The sequence below is a fragment of the Serinus canaria genome, chromosome 14 (genome assembly GCF_022539315.1).
Source record: "Serinus canaria isolate serCan28SL12 chromosome 14, serCan2020, whole genome shotgun sequence".
Taxonomy (NCBI): domain Eukaryota; kingdom Metazoa; phylum Chordata; class Aves; order Passeriformes; family Fringillidae; genus Serinus; species Serinus canaria.
The window spans coordinates 6,216,976-6,235,087 of NC_066328.1; the positions used below are offsets into that span (position 1 = coordinate 6,216,976).

General features: G+C 37.1%; 1 protein-coding gene across 7 annotated transcripts in view; it reads left to right on the forward strand.

The window, feature by feature from the left end:
* The window catches only part of CLEC16A (C-type lectin domain containing 16A), a 59,399-nt gene that overhangs the window by 5,142 nt on the left and 36,145 nt on the right, over positions 1 to 18,112 (forward strand). For all 7 annotated transcript variants that reach the window (XR_007778799.1, XM_050979967.1, XM_050979966.1 and 4 more), the window contains exons 2-11: positions 1,293 to 1,421; positions 2,074 to 2,207; positions 2,961 to 3,109; positions 3,754 to 3,859; positions 5,711 to 5,834; positions 6,714 to 6,888; positions 7,815 to 7,868; positions 10,256 to 10,369; positions 15,133 to 15,361; positions 16,736 to 16,865. Coding sequence is in view for 6 of the 7 variants with exons in the window: in XM_050979967.1 (XP_050835924.1) it covers positions 1,293 to 1,421; positions 2,074 to 2,207; positions 2,961 to 3,109; positions 3,754 to 3,859; positions 5,711 to 5,834; positions 6,714 to 6,888; positions 7,815 to 7,868; positions 10,256 to 10,369; positions 15,133 to 15,361; positions 16,736 to 16,865 (1,344 nt within the window). In the remaining variant the exon portion in view is untranslated. The remainder of the gene's footprint in view (positions 1 to 1,292; positions 1,422 to 2,073; positions 2,208 to 2,960; positions 3,110 to 3,753; positions 3,860 to 5,710; positions 5,835 to 6,713; positions 6,889 to 7,814; positions 7,869 to 10,255; positions 10,370 to 15,132; positions 15,362 to 16,735; positions 16,866 to 18,112) is intronic.

Sequence of the window (18,112 nt, forward strand, 5' to 3'; positions counted from 1 at the left end):
CTAAAATTTTAGTCTGAATCACTGAACAAACTCATGTAATCCAAAACAATAATGAACGCTGCCCCAGCATCAGGACAGAGGCTGTCATGACAGAATCAGATGCCGGAAGTTTGATTAACTCCACTATTCATGGCAAGATGAATAATATGAGAAATGTGTTGTTGTCCTTTCCAAACACTTCTGAGTATTTGCACAGAAATACTGGGGTGTTACTCCTGGTTTTCAGTACAATCACAGCATAGTAATACAGGAGCTGTGTTTAGGAATCCAAACTTGTGCAGTTCAAAAATGACATGAAATTTCCCTCCCGGTTTTTTATTTATTTTCAAAACTGTGCGCCTTTCTTATATTTACCCTTTTTCTTTAATCACTCTATTAAAAAAAAAAAGAGAGGGAGAAAAGCAGTGGTGATTTTTGTGCTTTATTAGAATTTGCTCCCACCCATCTCTCTCTTTTTTTTGGGTGGGACATAAGAAAATAACAAGACAGAAGTAAGTTGGTACTTTGATGTAACAGTTTACTTGGGGAAAAAAGTGCTTCCTTGAAGAGTAACATTCTGAGACTTAAAACTTGAAGGGCTTTCATTCTCTATAGCTTCCTGTCACCTGTGGAATAGACATACCCTTTTTTAAGCTTCACTAGACAGTCTTAAACTCTTGCCTTTTAAAATGATAAAGCTGAACTTTACCCCCTTTCCAATCAGTGTTTCTGGGACATACTGATTTCTGGGAGTGCTCAAAGGACCAGAGACCTGATGAAGTTTTGCCAAGGTGAATGAATAGTCTTTGAGGGTTCTGATATTAAACATCAAAATTGATGTGAGTTTGTGAGGGGTCTCTGCAGGCAAGAGAAGGGATTGAACTAATGTGCCACTCAAGAGAAGGATTAGACCTCATTGCCACTTTTCCATATCAGCTACTACATGCTTACCTGCTTGTTCTATTTCTATTTCTCTTTCTCATTACTCCTTTGACTTCAACATATTGCAAAGAAATTCACAGAAGCAGCACGCTGGGACCAGTTGCACAGTTTCTACTTCTATGTTAACATATGCATAAACACCCATAAGTCACGTGGCTGGGGGATATATGTTTCCTTTGTCACTGTGTTTAACAATTACTTTTCTCTCTGCATCAATATTAGAAGGAAATTTTAGGGTTTTAAAATTGTACAACTGTTAGACTTGGTGTGTGCATATATGTGTGTCTGCATTGGTACAGTGATGAAAGACAGACATGGTGCATGTGGAAGTGGCAGGATAGCACATTACTTGTGCTTCTGTTCTCTTTTAGGTACATGTATCATATTTTGAGTAAAAATACGATTGTAACGGATCACAACCGCAACCTGCTGGTGGAGACCATTCGTTCCATCACAGAGATCCTGATCTGGGGGGATCAGAATGACAGCTCAGTGTTTGAGTGAGTATCCTGAGCCAGTTCTCTCTGAGACTCTGCTTTTGTGTTTGAAGAATGCTTGGAGTTGTACAGAGTTCTGTACGCTGTTACTGTTAACTCCTCCAAGACTGTATTTCCTGGCTATGTGTAAAAAGATGTGCCCTGTAGTTGATGTGTGAGCAGGTTTATATTCATGTCATACAACAATTTGCTGCTTCTAAGAAGTGTTTGGATTGCAGAGCCCCTTTCAAGTACTGCTTTTGTTTGACTCTCCATTCTTTTGATATAAATACAAACTCTAACCTATTTTAGGGTCCAGGCTTACTCAGTACATCTGTTAATCTCACATTGCTTCAATTTATCTAAGATACCACAAATTCTACCTGTGGTATTTAGAGCTGCCTGATAAATTGAATATACTAAAAATACAGTAAGAAAGACCCTGATTACTTGATACTTTTTTTTCTTCATAATTTGAATTTTTAAGCCCTCTTGTTTAGTATAAGGTTTTTGAAAGATATTCTTTTGTTATTCAGATGCAACTTTGCAAAGTAATACTTCATAAAAGCAAAACATGCTGTTTGTCAATGTTGCCTTGAATCATCCCTGCTCTTAGCCAAATTATGTTCCTGTTACTTACAGCATGTGACTTAATTACACCATTATTTTCTTTCAGCTTTTTCTTGGAGAAGAATATGTTTGAGTTCTTCCTGAACATCCTGCGTCAGAAGTCAGGTCGTTATGTGTGTGTGCAGCTGCTGCAGACTCTGAACATCCTTTTTGAGAACATCAGCCATGAAACATCCCTGTGTAAGGACACACTTCCAAACTGCTTAGGATGAAGTGATCTAGATTTGATTGGATTCCCTTTCATTCAATGAAATTTAATCCTAGTACTCCTGCACAGAACTATATGAATTACTAGCAGTCTTTTAAATTGAACAATACCAAAAATATGGTGTAAACTGATTCCACAATACCTTGGAATGTAAATTTTCAGTGGTGCAAAAGCAGTTTTTTGGTACAAGCATTTAGCACATTCCAAGGGCTTCCTTAAGTCAAAATAGTTGTGATCTGAAATGTTCACTTGCTGCCACAGGTCATGTGGTGGAACTCTGGTGTGTAATTTATACTGTAAGTGTTCTGACATCATTGGTATTGGCAGTCAGCCACAGGAGGTTCCTTCAAAGTTTTTGGCAAAATACATAGAGGATAGAGAATTAATAATTTGAAGTATTCCACAAGTGTTATGAAAGTCATGATCAAGTCTTGGAGAGTTGGGACTTGGGGAGGAAAAGATTTAAGTGTTATTAGCTGCAGAGCTTACCTGAATTACCTGGGAAGATGAAGTATATTCTCAGTTGTCTTGGTCTTGGGAGCCAAGACCTTTGTAGAATGCAGATCCTTTATATTAATGCTCAAAGGCATCACTTGAGCTGTTTGGCTCAAAATTGTGATCTTCAAGCATCAGCTTGTTGCTTTCTAGCTGGCACTTTAAATACAGCCTGTTACCACAGAGATTTTTTTTGTTAACCTGGGTAAATACTTTTTTTTTTTTTTCAGACTACCTGCTCTCTAATAACCATGTGAATTCTATTATTGTCCACAAATTTGACTTTTCTGATGAGGAGATCATGGCATATTACATATCATTTTTGAAAACTCTTTCCCTGAAACTCAATAATCATACTGTACATTTCTTTTATAATGAGGTAAGTAAAGAAAGTTGCAGTATAATGATAAGAGGACTTGAATTAGATATTGATAGGAGTGTGGCACATGCTCTGTTTAGTCTCTTGTCTCATAATGTCTTGCTTTTTTTTTTTTTTTTATAATGGCCATACCAGTGGTTGTGAATTTGTTTGTGAGGATCTCAGAGATGCACAAGCATGGCTTTGTCCTCTTACAACTATAATAAACTAGAAATCTGGAAGTTAGTGTTATAATGGTTCATTTCAGTAGTTTTAAAGTCTGCTTTATGCTTTCTTTTCTTGTGCTTTCATAAACAGGATCTTTTCTATTGCATCACTTGGTTCTAAGAGGTTTAATCAAAGTCCAAAAAACTGAGTCAAAGGCAGAGTTGAACTGGGTTTTTCCTCTCTGCACTCTGTTTTCTGCCAGAAGGGGGCGTGAAAGCACTGGCTATGTGTGCAGCTATCCTGGGAAGCTCTGGTGCTTAAAGCAGCTCATCTTAATGCAGAGCTACAAATGCTGCTGAATGTGCATTGTAAAATCATTTTGATTAGTTAAGTAGAAGGTAAAGATACCAATGTAGGGAAAACATAATTTATACAGAATCCCAAGCCATATTCTGTACATGTTTAATGAATAAATATTTTCTTTCCTCTTGTTACAGCACACTAATGACTTTGCTTTGTACACTGAAGCTATTAAGTTTTTTAACCACCCCGAAAGCATGGTCAGGATTGCTGTTAGGACTATAACCTTAAATGTCTACAAAGGTACGCTTTTTATATATTAAAAAAGGTATGTGTGCAAATCTTGTTTCATTGTAGTTTAACTTCCACGTATTTATCTGTGAGGGTTTGCTGTCTGTTTTGTGAGACTGAAAAGCTTAGCATGTTGACGAGTTTCAGATACACATTTTTTACTTTTGTGACAGCTATCCCAAACCTGCACTATGTACTTGTAAATAGTATTGTTTTCTCACCAATGAAACTGGTTTTAAAAAAACCCCAAAAATGTCAGGCATACCAAAGGAACTTTGGCTTCCCTTACAAGAGAGGTCAGAGTGTGACTGTATTTAAAAAGTAAACTAACAAAAACCCCAAAACCAGAGTGTTTTAAGAATATGAATTTTCTTTTACTCGTAAAATTGAGCTTTCTTCTGTATGAAGCAGTAACCAACATGACTCCTTTTTGGATTGGAAGTGCATTAAAATGACTGTAGAGCTGTTAGGTGCTGCAGTCACTCCAGTCTCAAGGGGAGCTGGACCATTCCCAGAGGTGCTCAGTGAAGGCCAGGAGGCTGCTGTGTCAAACTCTTCTGCTAGGCATTCCAGTAGGACATAAGGAAAAAACTTTAATCTTCACTGTGAGAGTAGTTGAGCACTGCAATGAGTTTTCCAGAGAAACGGAGGCATCTCTATTGTTGGTCTTCAAAACTCAGCAGGGACCTCAGCAGCCTGGTTGAACTTCGACTTTAGCACTACTTTGAGAATGTCTGTTCTAAACTCCAATGTCCAAAAGTCACTTTCCCCTAAATTTTTCTTGGGATATTTAAGATTTTTAATAAACTGTTCACAGTGGTCTCTAAAAAAAAAGGTTATTCTGAACTTCTACCTCTGAAATCAGTATGCTGTAAGGTAATATGTATTATGGAATATGTTCATAAATTAAATTACATTTTAATTTACGTGTTAAATTACATGTTTAATTGACACAACTTTCTGTCAGTTAAGAGAAGAAGTGGTTTGGCAGTCTTCATAGAAGCATATGAGGTCTTTTTTAAAACAATGAGCTGTTTGCTTTGCAAATGATTGGATAGCCTGCATAGGAAATAGGGTCTTTACAGTGTTGGCTGCAGCACTTTTTCTTGTATGAGAAATGGGCACTTGGTACTTGCCTTCTACTTCAAGGAACTTTAAATGCAAATATGAGCTCACAAAAAAGAGCAGATTATAGGCTTCGTATCCTATTTGTGATATATTTATGCAGCTAAGTATTTTTATTAAAAAAATACTTTTCTAGAATTTTCATTGAATGTTGTAGTGATATAATGGTTAGAGTTGAAAAGGCAGAGCTCGGACCTTCAGGTTTGATCCTTTTCTGACTACCTGTTTACATATATTCTGCTCTAACTGCTACCCCGTATGTTTTAGTTTAGATGCTTTGTGCTTTAGCATTTTAAACCCTTTTAGAGGATGTCACTATCCCAGTTCCTAATCCTGTTAACTGTTGTCTGTTTCTTTTGCCCTTCCTTCACTGATGAATCCTGTGTTCCTTAATGCAGTGTCATGTAAGTCTAACTAGCTTGACTCTCAGCATTATTGCTTTATTCTTGCGCTTCTCTCTTCTTTTTAATAAATAATGTGCTAAAAGAACCTTTCTGAATTCCACTAGATTTGTTTATTTTCAGACATCTGTAAATATATCAACATTAGGCTCATTCAAGCCAGATAAGAATTGATGTGACATTTTTGTAGATTTCCATTTCATGCCTAAGATTGTGTCAGGTGTATACTCATGGAAAACTAGCATGTAATCAAATTCAAATGATATTTTATTATATTTCTTAAAAATCAATAAAAAATACTGGTGACTGATTTTTCTTTTTAATGATTTCTCTTCAGTGGACAACCAGCCTATGCTGCATTACATTCGAGATAAAACTGCAGTTCCTTATTTCTCCAACCTCGTCTGGTTTATTGGCAGCCACGTGATAGAGCTGGATAACTGCGTGCAGACTGATGAAGAGTAAGCTTTTACAGTGCTGCCTGTTGAATGGAAATGCTTTTCCCAGATGTCACTGATTTCCTTATTTTGTCTGTAGTAGTCCAGTTAAGTTAGTTTCTAGATATGTTCCCATGTAGACGGTTCAGACTTTTCAGTCTTTAAAGTTTTTTAGTGATTCTTCAAGGAAACAGTGCTGTGTGCCTGATCTGTGCTGATATCTCTACAAGTAAATTAGTGTTTGCAGCAAGCCTTTTCTTTGTCTTTGTTTTGTTCTGCTAAAAATTGCAGATATCCAGAAGACACAACAGGTATCTTTTGCTTCTCAGTCTTATAATCTATGTCTTTCTAACATCCTTTTTTCTTTGTGTCATCTCATTAGAAGAGCTTTCTGAAAAGATTCTAGGAAAAAGATTTAAACTAGAAAGATGAACTTGATTGTGAGCTGTCAGACCTGACATGACATGTCATTCCACTGTCAACTACAGAAATACTTTGATTCAGGTTGTTCTTGGTTTGTCTTGCCACCTCCACCTTAGAGTGGCCCTGTGTTTCTTGCTTTCCTAAAGTGAAGAGGTAGGTGTTAAATACAACACCTAATTCTTTAATTTTTGGGAAAAAAAACTTCTCATTTTTGTAGTTGGCTAGTGAAAACCAGCAATGGAAGCAAAGCTTTGTAAAAACAGGTCTTGTGAAAACTTGGGGCAAAAACTTGATGTAGGCATCCTAAAGAAAATACAGGCAACTGTTTAACAGTTGCATTAGTTGACTTCACTGAACTTCACTGAAACATCTGCTTTGGGCAGTCTACCTGAGCCAGCTGATCTGTGGCAGGGATGCAGGTCAATTCTTTCTCTATCACAATTGATCACATATAATTTTTTATTTCTGCTCTCTTTTCAGGCACAGAAATAGGGGCAAACTGAGCGACCTGGTAGCAGAACATCTTGATCATTTGCATTACCTTAATGATATCCTTATCATTAACTGTGAATTTTTAAATGATGTGCTGACAGACCACCTACTTAATAGGCTCTTTCTTCCCCTCTATGTGTATTCATTAGTAAATCAAGACAAGGTGAGCTAATACCTGCAAACAGTTAATTCTCAAAGGTGCTGCTTGCTTTCAGTGTGCAGAGTGATTTGGGGAGTAGGCATATGATGTGTGGTTTCCATGAAACGGCTTAAAGAAGGTGGCTGTAGAGGAAATAGCCTGAAATGGAATTCAAGAGCACACCAAAGAAATGCTGTTTTGGGTGACATGGTGGTTAAAAGCTCACAGTAGTGGAGACCAAGAAGAACTGCAAATTTGGAACAGGGTTTAAATTTCTGTGACACTGGGAGATGTGTGATTTCCTTTTCTGATAAGCTAACTTGTCTTCTGGCAAAAGCAGAAAAAGCAAATTTGCCATGATCTAAAAATCTATCCATGTAGAAAATACAGACTTCTGGGTTTGATACTCATTTCTTCTATTTGTAGAGAAGCTGTGTTTTAATGTGGTGTAGCTGAATTTATATTTAAACCATAGCCTTTAAATTAAGTGGTGGTTTCACTAAAACTGGTTTTTAGTGAAATAAAAACTATTTTTTTAAACCTGCGGAGGTTCCTGCATTCATCTGTCTGTTGTGAGTAATATTTCATGCCATCTGAATAGCTAATTAGCAGTCTTTAATGAATGATAACTGAGAAGAATGTTTGAACTAATAGTAGTATAGTGAAAACCAATGTACTTCTCAGATGCTCAGCTGTTTAAGTTACTGAAGTGATCATGAGAGACAGTAATTAATTGCAATTTTTTAATCAAGAAAGAGTGGGGGATATGCTTATTTGGAGAGTCTCCATTTCAAATAGTTTACCAGTAGTGAATGTTAAAGATAAAGAGCTTGATGCTTTCTGAATATTTTGTAGCAGAATGTGGAACAACACAAGTTTCATTTTAAATAAAACATTAAGCCATATAAATTCTTTGTATAAATAAGCATTTTTCATAACTTTTTCTGTAGGGTGGAGAGCGTCCAAAAATAAGTCTCCAGGTTTCTCTCTATCTTCTTTCTCAAGTAAGTATTTTAATATTTGTCCTGTTTCAGAACAGATTTTGCAGTACTCTTGTGAGTATAAAATAGTGTATTTTCATCATTTTCGCAAAACATAAAAGAAAATTCATCAAAACAAATTTCTAATCTTTCAGTTTTCATTGAGAAAAAGAAAGTAAAACATCTTTGGCAGACAAAGTGGCTTCTTTTTTGAGTTAGTAATTTTTCTGTGGATCCCATTGCCCAGGGTAACCTTTAGAGCATTTCAAATTATGTACATGCCCTGATAAATAAAGTATAATAGACAAGCAACATACTGGGTCAGAACTTGGTACAACGGCAGATGAAATTTACCTAGATGCTGTATTGCATTTTGAATCTGCTTAAGCTATGGAAAATCTCAGGTTTGAATTTTCCTTTTTGAAAACCCAAACCCCAAAAACCACCACTACCAAAATCTCACTTTCTCACAATTCACAATATGAATTTCATTATGCCTATAGCTTAAATCTGTAATTAAGTACTTATTTCTTACTCATATCAGTTCCACCTCCTTTTCCTTCTGGAACCTATTTTCAAATTAAGAGTTCTACAGTAGATTTTTTTGTTTTGTGGAGAAAATTCATCTGTTGTCCCTCTTGTCTTCAGTGCATTTCTGTGAGACTGATTTTCTTAAATTACATTGTCTGAAAATAATTTTGACATATGTTCATAGAATTTGTACTTCTTTTTCTTTGATCTTAGAATTTTTCAGTACTCATTTTAATGTGATCTGACCCATAATTTCATCTTTTTGCTAGAAGTCTGGGGTTTGAGTTTTTTTCCCTAGGAGAATATAATTTGATGCTCCTTAATTTAAACCTAAAATATTGTGGTGGTGTGAGGGTTATTTACCACACATAAAACTGTGGGAGCAGCAGCTTCTTGTAACCAAAGGGATCTGCATCATACAGTTGTGACTTCTTTTCAGGTCTGCTTTCAGTGGAAGTATCAACAAGGTATCACTTCAGGATTTGTATCTATGTTCTTCATTCTCTTTAAAGAAGAAAATGGAAGTAGTCATAAAGAACTGAGAACAAATTTTGTGTATTAGAGTGGGATGTGATAGAGAAAATGAAGCAACTGTTTCTGTGACTGGCAGAAAAACATCTTCTCCCACCTCTTTTAACCTGGAGTTTGTCTGTGGTGAGGTGGGATCTGCCAAACCTTGTTGACTGTTTCTGTTCCTGACACCAGGCGTATGCTCTAGACACTACACTTATAGTAGACACAAGTGCTTGAGAGACTCATGCCAGTGCCTGAAAATGCACTGCTGGAATTTCTCAGCCACTGTGACAAAGGGAACATGTGCTGTTCTTGAACCAGAACAGGCCTGTGGACAGTCAAGCAACGCTTGCTGGATTGGCAGAAGCTCAAGTGATTTGGAGGTTGCTCAAAGCACTTTTGAAGTGTATTGTGACTTTATGTAGATCACTACTACATGCTAATAATCACTTCCCTTTTGGAGGTCTGGAATGCTTCTGACTTTAATCAGAAAACCTGTGGAGAACACTTAGCTAAATATTTTCAAAGCAGTGATTAGGTTTAATGACTTAGGAATTATTTGGAAATTTTACAGCTAGAACCATTGATAAGGCGTCCAGTCTTGATATTCCTGTGAAGAGAATGGCTATAAGCTGACAGAAGGCTATTGCAGCTGGACCTGAGCTGGTCCTGTCCAGGAGCCAGTTGTTTGCTGGCCCAGACTTGTAAGCCTTGGCTCAAAATGAAGTAGTCAGTGTAAACAGAGAACTCTGGTAAAGCACCAAAGCACTTGTGGTCAGATGCTTCAGTGCTCCAGGCATTATGGTCCTTACTCTGTGCTCTGTAGCCATTGTGTAGCTGACACTGATTTGATGCAATTTCAGAGCCAGAAAAGCTGCTTCTGATCCAGCTCAGCCTAGTGCATGGCCTTTAGTCATCAATGACTGCACAGTGATTGTGTGCACAGAACTTTCTGGAGTCTGGCCAGTTGTTGGCACACAGGAAGGTCTGGGGATGCTGTGCACCATAATCAGATTGTTGTTTTTAAAAAAAAAAAATTTCTGGAATGGTTTTAATGAGTTCCTTGCTAGAATATCACACAACTTTCCTTTCAAAGGTGTTGAAGAGAGAGAATTTACACTTCTCAGAAGGAGGAAAGAATATGAAGCATTAGTAAAACTAGGTAGCTTCGAAGATAGAGAAAGGTCAGATACCCTTGTCTCCTTTGTTTTAAAGTTGATTTAATGAGCTCTCTGTTACCAGTTGTACTTACATGTAAACTAAAGACGGCACTTAACAAGGTCAAAAGTATGTTCAGCTAGCTAAACTGTGAAACTATGTATTCTATAATTATGTCTGATGTTTTTTTTTTGCTCTTCTTTCAATAGGTTTTTCTGATTATACATTATGCTCCTTTGGTGAACTCCTTGGCTGAGGTTATACTCAATGGGGACCTCTCAGTGTTTTCTTCCAAGGTTGAGCAAGATATACCGAAAAACTCAGTAAGTGGCCAACTGTTTGTAATTTTTTTTTTAAGGCAAAGAAAATTTTTGAAAAATAAATACAGGTATATGGAAACTGGTAAGCCAAGGTGTTTATGTTTAGGAGATGAGAGCAGCAGCAGACATTTTGTTGTTGAACCATCATTTTGATGGGAAACTTCTGTAATCCAGTCTTCTGTGTTCAGTTTTATTCTGCCCTTTGGTAGTGAAATAAAAATGATTCAGTACAACTTTCCTGCGCAATTTCCTTGTAGTAGAAATGAGAGACTTTAAAAAATGCCAGGTTTAGGATTTTCATCTGAATATTCCCAGTGTTTTAGTATTAAAACTGATCATCTCTGAAAGTTGTGGATTGGTGAGCATGTGAGAAGAGAGACCAGCCACAGAGAGAGGGGAGAGCGTTACTCTTAATGGCCTTCTACCTTCACATTTAACCATGGGTAGATGTTGCTAGATGCTGATGCTGTTGTTACTGGTTTTCTAGGTGTCATGTTTTTAATATTTTCCTTTTTGTTGTGGCTTTCACAGTTTGTGTAATGCTTACTTGTTACCTTTTAGAGGCTTATTTTGGGAATGGTAACAAGTAGGGGGGCATGACCTTATTGTAACAGGCCTCTGACGGTACTTCTGTCCAAAAATTGAATATGTCCCCCACTGGCTGACTGGCCAGCAGTTGCTGACTGAATGTTTAATTTATAACAAGCAGTAGATTGGTTCTTACCCACCTCCTTCCTAGCAGTGGCTATATCTCTGGGGGTTTCAAGGAGGGAGATATGTTTCAGCTCCTCCAGTTTTCTTCCCACTGGGCATTGGAAACTGTGTGGACTGATCTCAGCTGGTAGCTTTTGGATTCTGCTGTTTTGTTCTGTTGGCCTTGATATTTAGAATCTAACCTTTTTTAGAAAAAACTATGGTAGAATGATAGAGTTGGCTGATTGCTTTAAGATAAAGCAATCTCTTACTTTTGTTAGGAAATGTCTGACATTCTGCTAATTGCATACTGAATGTTGTGTGTTACTTGTGCAGAAGAAGCTTTGTTGCTAGGAAATTTGTGGCAAGAGGGTGGAGTACCATTCGTTACAGAAGTGAGATTTTCTTTTCCTGTCATGGTTACTGTACAGAGTTACAAAATACCTATAGCATGTGTTTGTGTGCTTGCACTTAGGAATATTAGGGGTTTCCTATAGACTGCTGTTCATCTCTTACTTTTGTAAGACTGTTTAGGTTGCTGCTCCTTACTGGCCTTAAAGATGTGTCCTCTTAACATGTAAACTGGGGGTTCTGTTGTGCCTGGACAGGTACTAAATAGGAGGGGTGTTGGCCTTCTGCAATAACCCCTTGGTGAAGCTGCCAGAGGTGGAGCTGTGTTCCAGGGAGTGCAGAGCAGTGGGTAAAGGGAAAAACTTCCATGGGAGAAACTGTGATTTTTTTTTTAGTAACTTCAACCATATTGTTCAGTGAAACCATGGAGGGGAAAGCCTAGACTGTCAGATGCCCACTGGTGGAGTTGGTTATGTGCAGAAGGGGTGGGGTGCCATGTCCTGCAGAAGAGCTCCATGGCTTCCAGGGAGAGGAGCCACGGAGGGAGCTGCTCTGCAGGGTTGTGTGGAAACTGCTGCAGGCTTTGCTTGGGCTTCCCTGCTGATACACAGCTCAGTGCAGGGGGGCTCGGGTCAGCTGTACAAATGAAGGCGCATCAGGGTCCTTGCAGGGCTATTGCTGTGGTATTTTCCCTTGCAAAGAAATTGCAAACTTCTATTGAATACTGAAAGCTACTTCAGAAGTTAGTTTAGAATTGTTAAAGAGAAGTGATGACCAAATTTTCAAATTTATTTTTAGTCTGAATGTAGAATTTTTTTTCTTAAATCATACCCAAATTCATCATTTACTACTTCCTTTGTGTTCTAATTTATCATGATAACTGTTCTGCTACTGTCCTAAGCTTGTTGTTGTGGGGATATGTGTATTGTGGTGAACTGCAGCTATTTCTAAACCCTCCCTCTGTACCTATCTCTGCTCATCTATTGTAACTGAGATGTCTTGATATGTTTAATTGTAACTGTCAGTTTCTAACTAGCACATAGTTTCTAAAACCAGAAGTATCTATATCTATAGATATCTATATTCATCTTTCTAATAAGATAAATTAAAGTGGAACGAGGTATGGAGAAAGGACTGAGTTTACTAGACAGAGTCCTTATGCTGGGACACTGAGTAAAGAACACTTCACAAAAACAAGAGCTGAGAAGCATCACAGTTGCTGTGTATAAATACAAAATACCCTGAGTTATTTAGGGCAAAGAGCAGTGGTAGTTCTCACAAGAGGAACAAGTGATACTGCTTACTGTAAATCAATTTATGGAAAAAATGACCAGCAGTTGTAACTGCTGATATCTTATGAATTGGCAATAACCTACCCATGGAGATCTGCTGAACATCACTGGGCAGTAGTGATTGCCCAGGCTTCATTGAACAAGTTCTTCACATCATTCCATATTTTTTCCCTGTATTTCTGGTTTTAGGCATCATCAGAAGAAATACAAACCCTTAGGTCACAATGAGAGCTGAATATGTATAGGCAGCAGAATGTATTTAAAGTTGTCAGATATCACACTAAGGTTTACCTTACTTCCTGTGAGCTCTGTTTTCATGCATCATTCACATGTGGGCCACTTCTACCTAGTGCATGTTTCTTCTTTAACCTACTTTCTCCTTCCCGTAAAAGGTGTTACTGGTATTGCCTTATTTTACCATCACACATTGCACAAGATAAACCATTATTGAAAATGTGGTTGAAAGACATTTCAAAGATATAAACTAGCAATACCTCAACCTATATAATCAACTTATAAACCAAATGCTATCTAAAATAATTTTAACTCTGATTTTAGACTGTTTTAATGCTATAGCAGAACAGAAACAGTGTAGGGGTTTTTCTACAGCATTTCTTCTTGGAGGAGACTATGGCTCAGTGCTCATAAGCACATCACTGTCTACTGGTATTTAGTGGTAATTTGCTCTTGTGCCTGACAGCATATGAGAAATGCAAGGATGTTAAATGCATGCTTTCTCCATAAAGAAGTAGCTACAAGATTCTAGGAAGCAATGCAGAAGTAAGAAGTGAATGCAGAAAGGGGAAAATGTGTTATGCAACTTGCATGCTACTTTTCTGGTTTTCCCCTAAATATATAGGACTTAAGGTGCTCTTCCCTTTTCTTATGACTTTTCTGGCCAGAAGCCATCAATAAAGGTAACCTGGTCATTTTATAGACTTCCTGTGTTGCAGTTGGATCACACAAAAAATACATTCAAGAGGTTATCAGGGGATGTAAGTGTAGTAAATTTTCTATTATGGGGATTTTTTGGTATTGTAAAACAGTCTTCCCACTATGTAGTTTGTTTCAGTGCCAAGTGTAAATTCACTTATGCAATATTTCTATAAAGCATTTACAAAATATCAGAAGATTCAGAGAATAATTTTGACCTTTTAACTTGTAGACAGCTTCTTCCCTGATATTTTCCTAATCTCTTATGTATAGATTTTCCTAACAAGGTGAAGGGAAGGATTTTTTCAAACTTTTTCCCCAAAGTTTCTTTGATGCAGTCATCTTGAGTGGTTATTTTACTGAGTCACCTAAGGCAAAGAATGTAATCAATTTGGTAAATACTCTAGTCTTACTTCTTTCTCTTGCTTGCCCTTAAGTTTTTAACCCTTTAGGCAGTGTGAGTTGAATCTGTTTGAGGTTTTGAATTCTGGAAGGTAATGGTTTCTGTAACTGTCCTGTGTAGTGCAAACCTGGCAGAAAGCTCCAAACCATGTGTTTCACTTCTCAGTAACAGAGAGGTTTGGCTGATTAGAGCTTATTTGGTAGTCTGGTGATCAGCTGGCAGGCAGAGGGGAGCTCAAACAGCGCAGCTCAGAAACAAGCTGCAGAATTGTTAAAAACCAAATTTGTTACTCCTTCTGTTTGCAGAGCTTCTTGTAGCGTCTTGGTCACTTTCTATAAGAATCCATTGTTCTGTGTTGTTAGGATGACACATTATTGGAAATACTTCATTTCTTCTGGGAGAAATTTGTTATCTAAATTTATTTTCTTGTTCTATAAATTAATACTTAGGAAAATTAGGTGTTAGTTTGCCATCTTATCCTGTGATAACTTCGTGGAAAACACAAGTAAATTAAGTCTAATAAATGAAGTTGTGTTTTCCAGACTTGGTAAGTCAGTGTCTGGAGGCTCTAGGTTATTTGTTCCTAGTTGATACAGGAATTAGTTTGATTTTGAGGGAAGCATGAGACTCCAAAAAAAGCAACCAACCCAAAATCTCACAGCATAGAGCATTGGATTTTGTCCGTGCTGCTTTAAAAAAGTCCTTGCACCTTTAAAAGGGCTGTATTTCATATTAGTAGCTGCTGTCAACACACATGTAGGATTTTGCTGCCTTTATCCTTTTTACAGAAGGTATCTGAATTTTACGTGTAATATGTCTCACACCTTCAATTTAAAACTGGTGGTGATGAAATAGGTAGTTCTGCATTGTCTTGTCTCAAGAAGATCTACTTTTTAATGATAGATTTTTGGGCCATGTTACTTTGGGGATAGTTGTGCTACTGATGATTTGGTATTTATGTTTTTGTATTTTAAAATGGATTTGAGATTTGTGGATAGTGTGCTGATTTACATTTTATATGAATTGAAGTTTCTTTATCAATTACAGCTTAAAATGCTGTTCTGTAACTCAGTGTACACTCTTCAAATTTACAGGCAAAGTCAAGTATCAGATGTTTCATAAAACCCACAGAAACACTTGAGAGGTCTCTTGAAATTAACAAACAGAAAGGGAAGAAGAGGATGCAGAAAAGACCCAACTATAAAAATGTTGGTGAAGAAGATGAAGAGGAGAGAGGATCTGAAGATAACCAAGATGACCTTGATAAAAGTAAAGGTACAGAAGCAAGTTCAAAGGGTGTAAGAGCAAGCACTGAAAATGAAGGTGAGTATTCCAGCAAGAAAAGGGTGCTTACAATTTAGGTACTTTTGTTTCCTGATGGACCTGGTTGTGATTAGTTACATGACTTGTTCTCTTGCTGCACTAGGTAAGCACAGGACTATGACATTTGTTTAAGGCTTTGGCTGGATTTTTTTTCTCCTGTTAAATTAAGCTGTGAGAACATCTTCTAATCTCATTAAAAGCTATGAAAGTGTGTTCATATCTGCCTCTAGGCCTTGGCCCTTATCACAATGCATGCCTTGCACCTCAGTGCTCATGGCTGTGGGCACTTGATAAGCAAGCCTGACAGCTTTGTAACTTGTCCTTTTGTGGTAAGGGAGAGCTGTAGCCACTTCACCTTTGCAAGATAATCAGCAGTATTTTATGTGTTTCAATGATAAAATTTAACAGGTGTGCTAGAAGTGACAGTACATATTGGAAGATGATATTAAATAGTTCAAAATTGAAAATATCTTTTCTTAGATTTCTTTTTACTTGGACTTTTTCTGCATTTTTGATGTAGCACAAACCTAAGAACTGCTTTTATAGGATGAGTGGTCTTACAGCATATTATAACTGTTTATTTTATGGTTACTAACTTTTAGAAGGATAAAAGTCCTAGTACTTACATTAAACATAAATTGAGAAAAATGTGGCAGGATTGCCTGCAAGCAGTTGAAGAAAGGGTGTTATGCTTTGACAGTCCTGTCCAAACATTACTGAGTTCAGATTTAAGTCAAGTCTTTTTGAGAAGGCTTTCCTTAAATGGTGTCAAATAACTGATGGTGTATTTTCCACCATGATTTGACAAAAATCTGAAATAATCTACTGTTTTAAGCTGGTGCATTTAGTTGTAATCTTGGTCCAAATTCCTAAGGGGAGGCAAGATGTTTGTTCTTCTGAAACTCAGTAGGTGAGAAGCACTAGGGACCAGGTGTTCTGTTTGCTGCAGCTGTAGAGGCCTGTTACACCTTCAGTGAAACTTGGTGTCCACCCATGCCCCAGTCTCACCAGCTTTTTCACAAATCTTTTTTTCAGAAAGAGGTTCTATGGCTTTTCTTCCTGTGGTTTGCGTGGGAAGGGAGCTGACTGTGGCTTATTTGCCAAAATGATATGTATATTTTCTTTATGTATTTTATGTTTATGTATACATTTTTTTATAGTGTTACATTCCTTAATGAAATGTGAGCCAAATTCTTGGCTCTGCTGGGAAGAAAATTTGCCCACATCTGCTCATTAGCCTTTCTGAAGTAATGGTTATGCCTCTTACATGTAGATGCATGAGATGCCTTTTAATACCAAACAGAAAATACAGACGAGCTTGTGATAATCTTGTTGAAAATATCAAATTTTGGTGGTATGTTTTGGTTTTTTTAGAAATAGAGATGGTAATCATGGAGAGGTGTAAGCTGTCAGAGCTGTCTATCTCTGCTGTGACAGAACAGAATACAACAGATGAAGAAAAGAGTGCAGCTGCTTCTGGGAGTGAGATGACAAACTGGAACAGGTATAAAGGAACTGTAAAAGATGTTGCTGAATTGTTTCCTTACCTACCATCCTCTTAAACCTTTGCTTTTCTTAAAGGAATATTTCAAGTTAAGATCTGCTTCAGGTTAAAATTACAGAGTTCTTTTCTGGATCACAAGTGAGTGAATCAATACAAAAGTGAGGTGTAGTCTCTCTGCTGCTCGGTTTTGGAAATTATCCTGTTCCTTTTTAGTTTGTGCTTTCCTTTAGGAAGTTGTGATGCATTAAGTTGGTAAAGTCAAGTTACAGAATATTAACACAACAAAAACAGAATATAGATGTTTCCATTCTGTAATTTCCTAAACATCCAAATTAAGGTGGAAGTTTTATTAATTATATTTATAGTTGCATTTGTCAATTTTTGTATAAGGAAAAAAACAAGGAAAATTCTTCAGTTCAGGGATGAGTTTGGCAGAATTTTAGTAGCAGTAGTTATAGGCAAATCCTTGTAACCTTTTACTGTTTCCAGGGTCCATTAATATGTTTTAGGGTTATTGGAAACTTCTACTGGAAATACAGTTTATAAGTGTTTCTGGGAGCAGAAATTACCCTGACTTCAAAATTTAAGCTTGGATATAATGAATACCCCTAAGACACCTTCTCACCAGAGATTTTGCATTCCTGTTAATAGAATGTTAAGAAACCAAATGTCCCTGACACAAAAGTAATTGCAAATGTGTCCAGTGGGAAAATGCACATATTTGATAGGATTTAAAATTTATTTTTAAACTTGGGAAATGCTGCCTGGTATTCCCAGAATTTCATTTTGTCTCCATTATAGCTTTGTAGTTTAGATTACATTCATTAATAAAGATAACATTTAATTTCATTGTAAAAGTGAAATTGAACCTTGACTTGAACTGGCTTTAAAACACACTGTTCTAGATTATTGATAATTTGACTAAAATATGTGCCAAATGGCTTTTAGAAAGAAATTGGCAGTGAGTGGATGGAATACTAAAATGACTGGGATGCTCGGGTCTTGAAAAGTGCAGAATGCTTAGAAGTGAGCTGCCAGTGCATTTGGCAAATGTCTGCAGTTCAGGCCTCTCTTGATCTGCAGATGTGGTCTCACAGAATTCTGCATTTTTCTAAAAATAAGCAACATCAAAAATGTGCAGAGCTGAAAGTATAAGGATATGCCTTGTATAGGGCAATTCTGGCCTTTGTTTTATAGGTGATTTTTTTTTTGAAATGTCAGTGGATTAGCTGCTATAGCTTAAGATG